The sequence below is a fragment of the Diadema setosum genome, chromosome 1 (assembly GCF_964275005.1).
Source record: "Diadema setosum chromosome 1, eeDiaSeto1, whole genome shotgun sequence".
Lineage (NCBI taxonomy): Eukaryota > Metazoa > Echinodermata > Echinoidea > Diadematoida > Diadematidae > Diadema > Diadema setosum.
The window spans coordinates 52214335-52227589 of NC_092685.1; the positions used below are offsets into that span (position 1 = coordinate 52214335).

General features: G+C 37.1%; 1 protein-coding gene across 1 annotated transcript in view; it reads right to left on the reverse strand.

The window, feature by feature from the left end:
- LOC140232144 (protein phosphatase 1 regulatory subunit 21-like) overlaps window positions 1-12758 on the reverse strand; it is a 121779-nt gene extending 109021 nt beyond the window's left edge. Inside the window, exons 1-12 of the mRNA XM_072312293.1 lie at window positions 12658-12758; window positions 9240-9308; window positions 8543-8689; window positions 7778-7879; window positions 6822-7013; window positions 5234-5360; window positions 4366-4418; window positions 3121-3273; window positions 2242-2343; window positions 1698-1786; window positions 563-792; window positions 85-212 (exon numbers count right to left, since the gene is read on the reverse strand). Coding sequence (XP_072168394.1) covers window positions 85-212; window positions 563-792; window positions 1698-1786; window positions 2242-2343; window positions 3121-3273; window positions 4366-4418; window positions 5234-5360; window positions 6822-7013; window positions 7778-7879; window positions 8543-8689; window positions 9240-9308; window positions 12658-12708 — 1443 coding nt within the window. The 5' untranslated portion in view covers window positions 12709-12758. The remainder of the gene's footprint in view (window positions 1-84; window positions 213-562; window positions 793-1697; window positions 1787-2241; window positions 2344-3120; window positions 3274-4365; window positions 4419-5233; window positions 5361-6821; window positions 7014-7777; window positions 7880-8542; window positions 8690-9239; window positions 9309-12657) is intronic.
- Between the last annotated feature and the right edge of the window lie 497 nt (window positions 12759-13255).

Here is a 13255-nt window from a genome sequence, read left to right on the forward strand (position 1 = left end):
ATTCCCAGTGTTTGACCATTGTTTCCTTGAATTTCAAAACAGTATTAACTCGAACTTTTGGGTTGGGACTCATTTATGACATACCTTCCCTGTACATGAGACCAGAGAGATAAGTGATGATACCACACACTCATCAGTCGTTTTCAGCTTTTGAGATGCCGTGGGTAATTGGTGCTCCAACGAGACTTTGAAGTTGTAGTTTTTCGACACATCTGGAAGGGCAGAGAAGCAAGAGATAGAAAGGCTCTTTAATCTCAAATGAACAGCACTGAATACCAATATACAGCAAACTTTTCAAAGTTGGTGGAATCTATCTGAATAAATATATTACTGCAAGTATTTCCATTCATTAAAAAAAATAAATACATTGTAAAACATTCTTATAACATATAAAAGTTCTCAAACTAGAACTATTTTGATATACATTTCCACTGGTCATACACATTAGCATTTTTCACATTCAACATACTACTATCCATTAACACTAACTCTATGGGATATATTAAGCTGCATATAATTAAACTGTGAGAAGCTCAGAATACAGTACAAATGGCTTCATCACCTTTCATGGTTTCATAGAGGTTAAAGAGACTGTTGGCAAGTTTCTCAAAGACAGTGCTAAAGTTGTTCTGTGGACATTCACAGGAGTTAGTGCTGGCAGAGGCAAGGAGAGTGATGTAGCTTTCCACCGTTGTGAAGACAGATGACATCTGTTGTAAGGATGTGTGTAGCTCCATGTTACGAGCTTCAAGGGTCTGGGAACACGTAGACAGACCACACTCTTCTTCGATGCTAGAAAACAAGCATGACGTCATGGAATGTGTTAGCCAGGAATTCATCTCAGGCAACCATGTTTTCATGGAAAGAATGAAAGAGTTTACATGAGGCCTATTCAGGAAATGACTTTTGTCAATTAGGATATCTTGTTGACAAAGTTTGCAGTAAGCATGCTACTGCTTTTATCAGTTGGTGTATCATCTAATTCTAATTGTCTCAATAAATTTTATTACTAGATGTTAGGGCTTGTGTATGCATGCATTGCTGTCATGTAAGGCACAGAGAACATTTTATGAATAATCTTTACAGATCAACTAAAATCTTAGTAATATCTGTATGGAAATGACAAAGTCTCTGCCACAGTTAGCAGCATTGAAAATAAACATGGGAATGATATAATGCAAATTCTACTAGCACTGTAGCTCATTTTGGAATGTAAGTAATTAAAACAAAGGTACCCTGTAACCACTTCATGTGGCTCACATAATATGATTGACATAATTGTCAGGTGTCTAGTCAATATGGTACAAAGTTAATATACCTCTTTGGCCTAGTAAGTAATGACATGGCCATATTTTATATTTAAATCCAATCTTTGTACAGCTTCCAATTGTGTTTGTATGTATATCATAGTATAAAATATATGTTCAGGTCATGTTCAACATAATGATGGGAGGCTAATTCATTTTATTTTTATTTTGGAGTATGTTCAATCAACAAATACTGTGTAATTAAGTGCAATATCTCTATCATATTATATCATATCACATACATATACTACATCATACTTAGGTAATATATCTATTACATTTGCAAGCCACATGTAAGTCACCTGCTTGGTTGTGATGCACGTGTGTTACTGAGATTATTACTGAATGAAAATGAATATCATTATTTCATGTACAGTAAGGGATGTTCACCTGAGTAGCTGATATGGCAGTAGCTTTTGGAGATAAGCAACATATTTACTGAACTTAGCAGCAAAGTCCTGAAGGCCTGTTGATGTTTCCTGGACAGAAAAAAAAAAAACCCGCAAGAAACAAAAACATTATTTGATGACAACAATATTACTTCCACAGTAACTACTCATCTACACAGGTTTCCTCATATTACAAAGACATTATACTGAGAGAAATGTCATGTAAAGAAGGGAATGATATGAAAAAGTCTGAGCAGCAAACTAAACAATATCGACACAAAAAATGTAATTGGACCCAAGACATAAAATATTCAGTACATCATCTCACATGATGCTCATTGTGGACTTACATTTATTCCTTTTACTCAAGAAACATTTACATTTTTCATTTGTGCATGTGTGGTCTGTAAGAGAAAGTACAGTATGGCAACAGGCCACTGAGCGGAACTGTCCACAAAGGTTAATAGCACTAATCCAACAGACAGGAAGGCAATACTCAGACCTACAGCCCCAGCTGAATAAAATAAAAAAAGCTGCCCACTTACCAAAGTGGTGAGGGCATCATCATGGATGCTCTGGTTAAAGGCAGCAAAGGACTGCTCCAGGGATCGGAGATATGAAGCATTCTCATGAAGGTGGCTACAAAACTGAGAATCAGATGAAAGAACACAGGCAGAGTGAATAGGCTACTGAGCACAACTGAATGTATAATTGGACTGAAACACTTAACTCTGTTCATTATGCATATGAAATGATTCAATGAAGATAACTGTGATAAATGGTATGAGATGGTCGACAAAAAATGAGCTCTACTTCGAGTACATTGCCTTGACTTTACAATACCACATAGTGATGATAACTACAGGCTGACTTATGTAAGTAACACAGTCTGGCTTTTATTGTTCTAATATACGCAGTGTCAGAAATCACCATCACATGACACACATATATCAGATTATTTGAATACAGCAATCACCACTTGAAGTTTTCTTCTCTGATATTACTAATCACTGACTTGTAGTTATGCTGATATGTTGCTACGCTACTGTATCAAATATCCTTGTCAGAGGTGATAAATCCATTACAAAAGTTCAAATACAAATTTAGTGCATAATGAGAAGTCATGAACTAAGATCACGAGTGATCTGTGTTTATACTTAATGACCTCAGGCAGCATTTTAGATGTCATAGAAATGGAACCACTGTAAATGTACACCATACACATTAAATATTTGTAAGACTGAATTAAAAAAGCCAGCACTTCGAATGCAGCTACAGTAGTATCTTCTATTGAAGTACTGCTGTGTCAATCTAAGTCAATAATATCCTTAATACAAGACACTTGGCATTATAACTGTTGTTTACTGGTATTGAATCTACACAAGGGAGGTATAAAAAAAAAAAAGAAGAAGCTTTTTCCTCACCTTCTGGTTGACTTGGCTGATAGGCATACCAGTCCCAGAGTCTATGGGGTAGATCTTTGAGCGCTGCTCAGTGTAGGTGTGAAAATTTGAAAGACCAGCACACAACTCCTTCACTAAAGTTGAGGCCTGCCCCATTAGTTCCATCGTTTTGTGCTGGAAAACAGAGCAAAGGAGGAGCAATGTACATAGCATTTCACATAGTGTCATTACGAGTGAACTCACTACAACCTTTGACATCCTTATGATTGAACAAGAAGTTGGATTGATCTGAGCATTTTCAATGTTTTGGTGGTTTTTTTTTTTTTTTTTTCATCATAAAGTATATAATGTATCATGATAACAAATTCATCAAGATTTCATTTTACTTATTTCTCTAATTAGGCATCTTTAATTGAAAACAATAGCTGCAAGTCAGAAGACAAAGAAGCTTTTACAGTAGCAGACAATTGGTCACAGAGTTACCTGCTTCATCTGCTAAATATAGGTTATATGTCAGCAATAGCAATTATTTGTGAGAAAAGCAAATTTTACAGTAGTTACCCTGTATTACAAACAAGGCCTGTCTATTGGGTTCATCACTTTGATTTATTGCATATTGAATTTCTTCCAAAGGTAATCCTTGTCTGTCTACATTTAAAGTTTGGGAGCATATCAGAAAGAAAAAATTAGGATAGACTAGTGTTTTCACAATTTATATAAGTCCTTATCCCTTCAATCCAACACAGTTTTTGTCTGGACTTTTTGCTGACAAGGAATCTGACATCCTACAAAAAACTTTTAAACAGTCAAGACTAACTTTGGTACTATTACATAATTATGACTAAAATCTGCTTTGAGAGGATAATCTGATATCCAGTCTCGGTGGGTACTGTGAGTACTGAGTTTTGAGTCTGCAGGCACAATAAAGAGATAGGCAAAGCATTTTAAAAGACCAACAAGTTCCAAGCCCTTTCACTCAAAAGTAACACTTCTTGAGGTTGGCTCTACTTTCACTTATATCAGTTGGTCAGGAATATTCAATTTGAATAGTTATATAGCATTTTAAAGCTGAGAATCTCTGATTTAAAAATCCAACTAAAACTATAAAGACAAGAACCTTGTTTGGTGAAGTTTTTGCACTTTTAGGAGTGGAATGTCACATTTATGTTAAATATTCTTGGTTTCAACTACATTCATTATTGCCTGTTGTCACATAGCTGGAAGAGGAATCACTGTAGATAATGAATGAGTGAGGGCACTCTTTACCTGGTGCTTCTTGTCATGTGCAGGAACATTCAGGCTGCTTAACTCTGGAAGCTCTACAAGGAGAGAAAACAACATGTGTGGTGAAATTGCTAACATTAATTCACTTGCTCTGTGATAAAGGTTTATGAGATAATATGACATATGAAATATACTGTATAAGCTGTTATTTTCGCGAGGGTTAATTTTCGCAAATTTCGCGAATCTCAGTTGGACTGAGAATTTAACAACACGCAAAAATGTCACCATACATTAAGGTAGTAGTGCGTTTATGTAGGCCTCTGTGTCAATTCACGAAAACAGCATCTCGCGAAAATGTCCGTGACCTCCTCATTCGCGAAAATATCTGTACGCAAAAATAACGTGTATACAGTATTGATCCCTTCTATTAAAGGCATACTAATACATATGTCCAATAGGTGAAAGGAAAAATCTTAAGTCATCATATCATTGCTGGGTGACAAGATCTTGTATCTCAAATTTTAGTGAAAATCACTCTTTTTTTTTTGATTACTCAGTACAGGCAATAGTCAGATAATGAGTTAAGCGATGTCCTGTCCATATCCTAGATGTCTAACCCCAAAGATGAAGCCACCAAGGCATGTCAAAGAAATTGCAGTCCCACTTGTTATAGTGCTTTGGCTGCACTGTGTTTTCACACTCCTGAACATATGGCATTTTTCAGGTATGAGATTTGTCACCCCAACAGTGATATGTGAATGAATCTGAGTTCCTAACATAGGTTGACCAAATATAAACAGGCACACTGTAATAATAAGAGATGTAGGAGAGATTTAGGATACACTCAATACATTTTCGGCAACATAGCGATGGAGGCTGTATAGCAACTGATACAGTAATGACTGTATACCTTCATCATTGAAAGGTAACTGTTCTTGAATGATGCGGGTTGCCCATGACAACTTGCTCCCTAATTCCTCCCTGGTCTTCTGTAGTTCCTCTGAGCACTGCTCTGCCTTGGCTACTGCCTGCCTCACCTACAGTGTTGTATGATAGGGAAGGATGAGAGAAGGGCCTTCATTACCACCATCACCAACTTGTCATCATCATCATCACCACCACCACCACCATCATCATCGTCATCGTCATCATCATCATCATCATCGTCATCATAGTCCTCATCATCATCGTCATCGTCATCATCATCATCATCACCACCACTACCATCACCATCATCATTATCAACATCACTGTCATTGTCATGGTATTGTCATAATCATGGTATTGTCATAATCATCATCTATGTATTGATCCTTGAGATAGAGGTGTCAATTCACACTCTTCACATCTTTTGTCTAATGGTCAACTCATGGTCAATTATTTTTCTCCACATGGCTTCTCTTGCTAAATCAAAATTCAATAATCTCCTGCCATCATCATCATAATGGCATTTCATTAAAAACCCTTATTATTTCTGTACATATGTCCTTTATGTTCTTCTCTCATCTATTACTTCTTTTCATCCCTCAATATTTCCTCAGCCATATTCTCTTGATGTTCTCCTAATAGCCATCAGTCATCTAATCTAGTTTATCAACCTAATTCAATCTAATTGATCTAATCAATCTAATTGAATCTAGTCTAATTTGCAAAATAAGATGTAAAGCTGCTGTGTAAATATTTGTGATACATAAACACACACAGGAAATTAGTTACTTGCCAATTCCTTATGGATCAAGCAAATATGAACTCATTTGAGAAGAATATAATCACTCATTTAAAGCACAATTAGTAATTTCATACAATCTTTTCCAAAACTGCTGCAAAATATCCCTTTCCTTTCATGATCCCCAAAAATCATATCATGTTATGAAAGCTGCCAACATCTGCAGATCAAAAATAGACTGACACACAGTAAATCATATATTCTGAGGGCAAACATCATAATTAGGGTTGACAAAATTGAAAAATTGTGGATCTTATGCAATGATGAAAAAGGGCTTCAATAGGGCTTCAAAAATCAAAATCACCTGGTATGAAATGAAAATCAGATTTTCCTGAAAGTTGGTGCAATCTTCAAGCACAATCTATTCATTATCATTTTCAAGTACAACAATGCTACTGCTTACCATTTTCAAAGTTTTTCTCAGGTTCTCACAAATAAAATAACATCTGCACAAAAAATCTATTCCACGTCTCACAAACTGTATTTCTATGAGTAAAGCTATATTAAGGCTTTAATAATGAAAAGTGGAAATTTTGATTACAATTTGATTTGAAATATGTAGACAGAGCAAAACAAAGCTACTTATTTTCCAAGTTATGTTCTGAAAATTGACAGATCAAAGTCAAAGAAGGAAAAGACATTGTCAAATTGTACCTTTACAGTTCTTTATCTCAAAAGGAAATAAGGAAATGAAATAAAACAAAATAAACAGATTAATCTGGAAGAAACAAAATGTTACAAAGTAAATTAAAAGAAAGAAAGCAAACAATACCTCCTTTTCTTGTGCCTGAAGCTGTACTTCCAACCTGGCTCGATCCTGCTGGAGTCGTTCAAGGGTCTCCTTGTACTGACGCTCAGCAGCTTCCAAGACACTGTGGTGCTGGCTACTTTCCCTCTCCAGGTTGGACAGTTTGCTTTGCAGTTCAGTCACAATCTTGCGATGCTCCTCAGACAAGTCATACAGCTACACAAGACAGACATACAATCACATCATTCAGGGTTGTAGAATAATTAAAATCAATTGGAACACTTTGAATCAAAATACATACTGCATAAACCAGTACACTTAAACCAAGATAAAACCAATTTAACAATATTAAGAGGAAGAATGTACCAGTAACAAAATGTAGTGAAAAATAATACCCTGGCTTTAAAAAGAAAAAAAAAAACCACCCATAAATACACACACAAAAAAAGAACAAATGCAATTGACAGTAAAGCTGTTTAACTTTATACATGAAACTACATAAGACAGCCAGACTAAAAATGTTAAATGAAGCCTGCCAGGGTTGCTACAAAACTCACAGACACATGGCCTTTATGATTTGAACTGCACAATGTTATCTTGTTACCTCTTAAATGTGAATTGGGTAAACAACATAATCCCAGAGACACCAGGTGACAGTGACCCCATCCAAAGTTTCTTGTGTTGTCTTGCAAGTTTCAATAGAATCCTTGAAGAATGAATAGAATATCTGCCCAAATTTTGCATTTTCAAGGTTGGCCTGTCTACATCCTTTGAATGCTCCCCTCATTCTTTTCATCATGTCTAAGCACAATTTTCTTACATACATGTAAATATTTGATATCTTGTGCCAAATTCTAACATTTGCTATTGTGGAAATATCTTATCATGTTTCATAATTGAATTCAGTTGAATATCATCCCATAACTGAGCTTGTGAGGATTTGTAACTTGTGCTCCTTTAAAAGAAGCAGTTTGACTAACCTGTTTGTGGAGACTTTCATTCTCCTGAATCTTGCCTCTTAGTTCCTCTCCAATCACATTGGACGATGCCTTAACATGGGTGGAGTTGTCCACATCTCGGTTCTGTGAGGATCAACCATGCATGTAACCACAATCAAACATCCAAACAGGATTACAAAATATGATACTTTGAGCAATTGTGGCATCACTCTACTTTAGGGAGTTCAAAAAAAAAAAATCACTTTCTGTGTGTGTGTGTCTGTCTGTAATGCTTTTATACAGAGGATGATAAAGTTACATTTTAATATTCAATTTACTTCAAATGAAAACAAACAAACAAACAAACAAGCTAACACATATATAGGGAAATACTAACTCAAGTGTGGTTTCCAATGAGCTAGGAAGCACAGAAATAGTACTTCCCTTCAATGAAAGAAGAAAGTGATACCTCCCGAATATCATCCATACTAACATAATTTCATGCACTATACATTCTTCCGCATTTTTGATACCTTTCAATATCACGGCACCTTGTTTCAAATAATCAACTGTGCTTACCCTAGTAAAGTTGATGATTACAAGACAAATTGCATTTGTTCTGTAAAACTAACTATCCAGGAAAACAGGAGTCTCTCCAGACATTACTGAATGAAAAGAAGCGGATTTCCAATACATCACACATAAATCTAATGTTCCGGAGATGTATAGCTGTAAAAACTATGTCTACAATAGTAAGGCTGCATTACATCATTTCAGAGTGAATGTGGGACTGGGTCACCTCCTTACTTTGTTCTTTTTGCCCTTGGACTCATAGACATCGAGCTCATCCTGTAGAACATTGACTCTTTTGGTCAGTTGCTGGTTGCGGAAAGTTAGACTGTCCAATTCCTGCTCATACTTGCGAATTTTCTGATCCCGCACTTTCATCTGCTCCTGGAAAGACATTACAGAAAATTGTCTATTCAAATTTAAGACTCCTCCAAGATTCAACCCCATATTCATCACATTCAAACAGCATGTGCCATCCATGTCACTGAATACTGTTTAGTGATATCAATGAAAACCAGCAAGTGACAATGATCATCAGTGATAATTACAGATATTTGAAGATGAATATTTAGAAACTGTCCTTAACTGTGAAAACTGTGAAAACTTTGAACTGTGATAGAACATGTCTCACTACACGGTGAAAAAGTAGGCACATTATATACCATGTTATTTTTGTTTTCTAATCTAACAGCCAAATAATATTAACAGCGCATTAACACTTTCTGAATGGTGACTTCTCATTAATCAGTAAAATTCTGTTCTATAAGGATTATCAAAGTAATGAACAATGGATGTGTTAGAGAAAGAAACAAAAATGTTCACAATATAAGTGACAATTTGTCATTTCCATATTTTTTGATGAGATCCACAAGCATACAAAGCAGATAGAGCGCTACTATTGAAAGAATCTCACTCTACCAGATACCTCACATACCTTGGAGTCAGTCTGCTTGGCTTGTTCATCAATCACAGCTTTCTTCAGCACCTGGTTCTGGGCACGGAGCTGAGATGAGAAAAAAGTATAGTTTGAGTGCATTGTCAAGACATTGTTTGTCTGCTAAGATGGTGTCCAAGTTGGTCGTTAGGTAAATTGTGACATCAATGCATGAAGTCTATTGATGTAGAGTAAAACTACCAGTTTTTTGGCCACTTAAGCCTTTCTGCAATATTTTTTCAACTAAAATAATTAATACATAGAAAATCATCATCTAAAAGAACGTATGTTAAATAGATCTATATCAAACTTCTTTTACATTAATTTTGATTTTGTTGAATACATCACAGAATTTCAGAAAATCCAAAAATATATACGAGTATATTGATAACCCACCAGAATTCAGAATCCGTCTGCCCCAGCCAAAATTCAGTCAGGCAATATGCGCTTTTGATGTCAAAGCGCACATGCAAGGCTGCTGAAAAATGCGGTGTGCCATTATTGCCATACCTTGTTGGCGCAAGGTTGTATCGGGGATATTGGGGTGCCCATCAGTGACCGAATTCTGGCAAGTTTGCTTTCAACTCCTGTACATTTAGTCACTGCATTGGCATGTACAGAGATTTTGTTTTTCTTTTGCGTTTTTGTGGATACCATCACACTTTGGGCTTGCGATCGATAAGCAAAAAATCTCACAACAAAACGAAGTATTTTTCATGATCATGATTTTACTTAGCAGATGTGTAATTGAACTGTGTTTAGTTTAGTTTGTAAGTCTGTTTAGTAAAGAGCTTGTTTTCCATCACTTCGCTTTTATTAGTTTCGTAGGTAATAATACTAGCGCTTTATTTAATCCCGCCAGTACCTTTTCATGTACATGCGCATGCCAACAGCCATGATACGCAGGGTGCCGATGTTTGTTAAGGTACCCTGCCGATATGTGGTACCCTTAACATACTTACTACCTACATTGTAGGCCTTACCATAAGTATTAACGGTTAGACTAACCCTAAGATATGCCCGAAACACTTCAAAGCTTTGATTTTATTTTTCTTAGAATGGTTGCTGCAACTACAATAGGAGAGTAGATTGTATCACCCGACGCTTTTTTTTTTTTTGAGGCTTTGAATTCCATACTCAGAGGATGAAATTTCGGCTAAAAATAACACCACTTATTCACAGACTCCTGGAAATTACGAATTCAGCCAACTTTTGTCAATTGTTCACTCCAGTTTTTAGAAAATATGCTTCAAACATACCCCTCTCAAAAAAGTTGTCTTTTTGTGCAGTGCAAAATCACATTGTAATACCGGACACATTGTTTGTAATGGAATAATCGACGTCTTTTGCACCTTGTCCTTGCACCAGAATCGCAATTCATACCCACGATTCACCATACAAATTCCTACCGAGCGGACGACAAAGAAAAAATCGGCAAATGATGCCCAAATTAGGCCTACGTATTTTACAGTAAAATGTCTGACATGACACTTCGAACAGTTCACGCAATGAAATCATGTGAAAAATCGACGTCTGCTTCTAAACTAGCGTTTTTCACATTTTTGTGTCACATTTTTCGCGATTTCGGTCCACATGGTCCATACAACGCTCTGTGAGGCTAGTCTATGAAGCCCTAGCCCTGCGCATATTGAATGTCATCAGTATGCAGAAATGTGCGTGTCCGGAATTACCATGCTGTCCGGTAATACCATACCTGTAGATCTAAAGCAGACATCTTTTTAGATCAATTAAAAGTTTATACAAAGTAAGAAGTGTGACCACTTTAATTTTATATCAAAATTGTCCAATGAAACAATGATATGTCTACATGACTAACGTTAGGCCAGGCCAGGCCCTGGTCAGGTTTTCATTTAAATCTAGGATAACATCCCCAGTATTTGGTCACTTAAGCTTTTTTGCAATATTTTTCAAACTAAATTAATACATACATACATCATATCTACAGCAATGTATGTGAAATATATCAAATTTCTTTAATCTCAACTTTCATTTTGTTAAATAGGGTAAGGGCACCAGTATTCGGTCAGCCCCCGGTATTCGGTCACTTATCACTAGTCACCAGCCAGTAAGTTGAACTGTTACAACACACGCAAATCACATTAATTCACATACTTACACACTCATTCACAACAGGAAACTCCCTTAGCCCCCTCCAAAAATGTATCCAAAATCCTAAATTTTACCGTCAAAAGTGCAGAATCGGCTCTACTTTCCAAAAGCGCGCGCGGATAAGGCCCAGTTTTAAGAGTACGGGTCGCCGAAAAAGCGCTAAAAATCGAGAAATACGCCGTTCTCTCGCGGGATTTTTCGCTTATCGCAAGCTTGGAGTTTAATGGTATCCTCAAAAACGCAAAAGAAAAACAAAATTTCCGTAGGTGCCGATACAGTGTCCCAATGTACAACTTAGGGTTGAATGCAAGTGCCGAGGCCCCAGTATTCGGTCACCAACGGTCGCCGCAACGTCGCCGATGCAATTTTGCGCCAACAAGGTAGCACGAGCGCGCATTTTTCAGCTGCCTTGAACACGCATTGACTTTGAACGCGCACATCGCGTGACCGAATACTGGTGCCGGTAACCGTATACTGGGGAATTTTCAAGGTGAATTCTGTGAGATATTTAACAAAATGAAAGTTAAGATTAAAGAAATTTGATATATTTCACATACATTGCTGTAGATATGATGTATGTATGGACTATGTATTATTTTAGTTTGAAAAATATTGCAAAAAAGCTTAAGTTAAGTGACCGAATACTGGGGATGTTACCCTATCTCACAGAATTGCACAAAATCCCGAAATATTTCACCTTATCCATGTTATCTGTGCGCGCTTTTTTGGAAAGTAGCGCCGTTTCTGCACTTTTGACAGTAAAATTTGGGATTTTGGATGGATTTTGGGAGGGGGCTAAGGGAGTTTCCTGTTGTGAATGAGTGTGCAAGTATGTGAATTAATGTGATTTGCGTGTGTTGTGACAGTTGAACTTACTGGCTGATGACTAACATTAGTGATAAGTGACCGAATACCGGGGGCTGACCGAATACTGGTGCCCTTTAATACCCTAGACCTAAGTTTTACACTTAACGACTACACTTAGAGTTCTACTGGATAACAACGTCAATAGAATCTAATTGTGTTAGAGACATTCTACAACACACAGCTCAGCACCAGAGTAGAGACCATGAGACCTAACGACAACATTAATAGTGTAGTGCTTTCTATAATTCTAACGTTAGGCCTAACCTACGTTAGGCCTACTCGTAGATACTCCAGTAAATTTACTCAGCAGTGCCAGTCCAGTAGCGTTTAGCAAGCTCAGTAAATTTTACTGGCAATCAACTGGTACAGCTGCTCCGCTACCGGTGAATCAATGAAAACGTAAACATGCGCCTTTCCTTACTTTGGCAAACTCCTGTGCTAACTTTTGATACTTCGCTTGCAGATCTGACATCTTGAATATCAGGTTTGGTGCTGATACCACTGCATCAACACCGTATTGAAGTCAAATTAACCGAGCTTGGTGCGGTGACAGCTACTCCTTCAACTTGACAAGGGGGCGGCCATCTTCAGGACAATCATTCGATGCTTCCATCAGCTTAGCGGAGCGGCCGCGGGTAGCATAGTCTGCAATTCAGTGGGTTGCAGCGAATAGATAGGGCTCGAACAAGGTTTTGATAGACCGGATACTAATAAAAGAGTATGTTATTGCCACTGAGCCACGCCCCCGTGCAGAAATCGCAAGTACTGTTAAAATTCTTCAGTTTGCACTTACCACTTTTTTTCGTCAGAGAACAAATTATATAGATATTACAGTAAGATAATGAGAGCTACATGGAAAGCAAATTTTTATTCCTTTGTTTTTTTATTTGTTTACTCTCATTAGCTTGACAAAGTGGCTGCCGAAAAAGTTTCAACAAAAGAGGAAACACCCTATATAACGGTGGCGGATCCCGAGAGGAGCCGACCGGGCTCCCCCCCCCCCCCTTCATTTTATATTT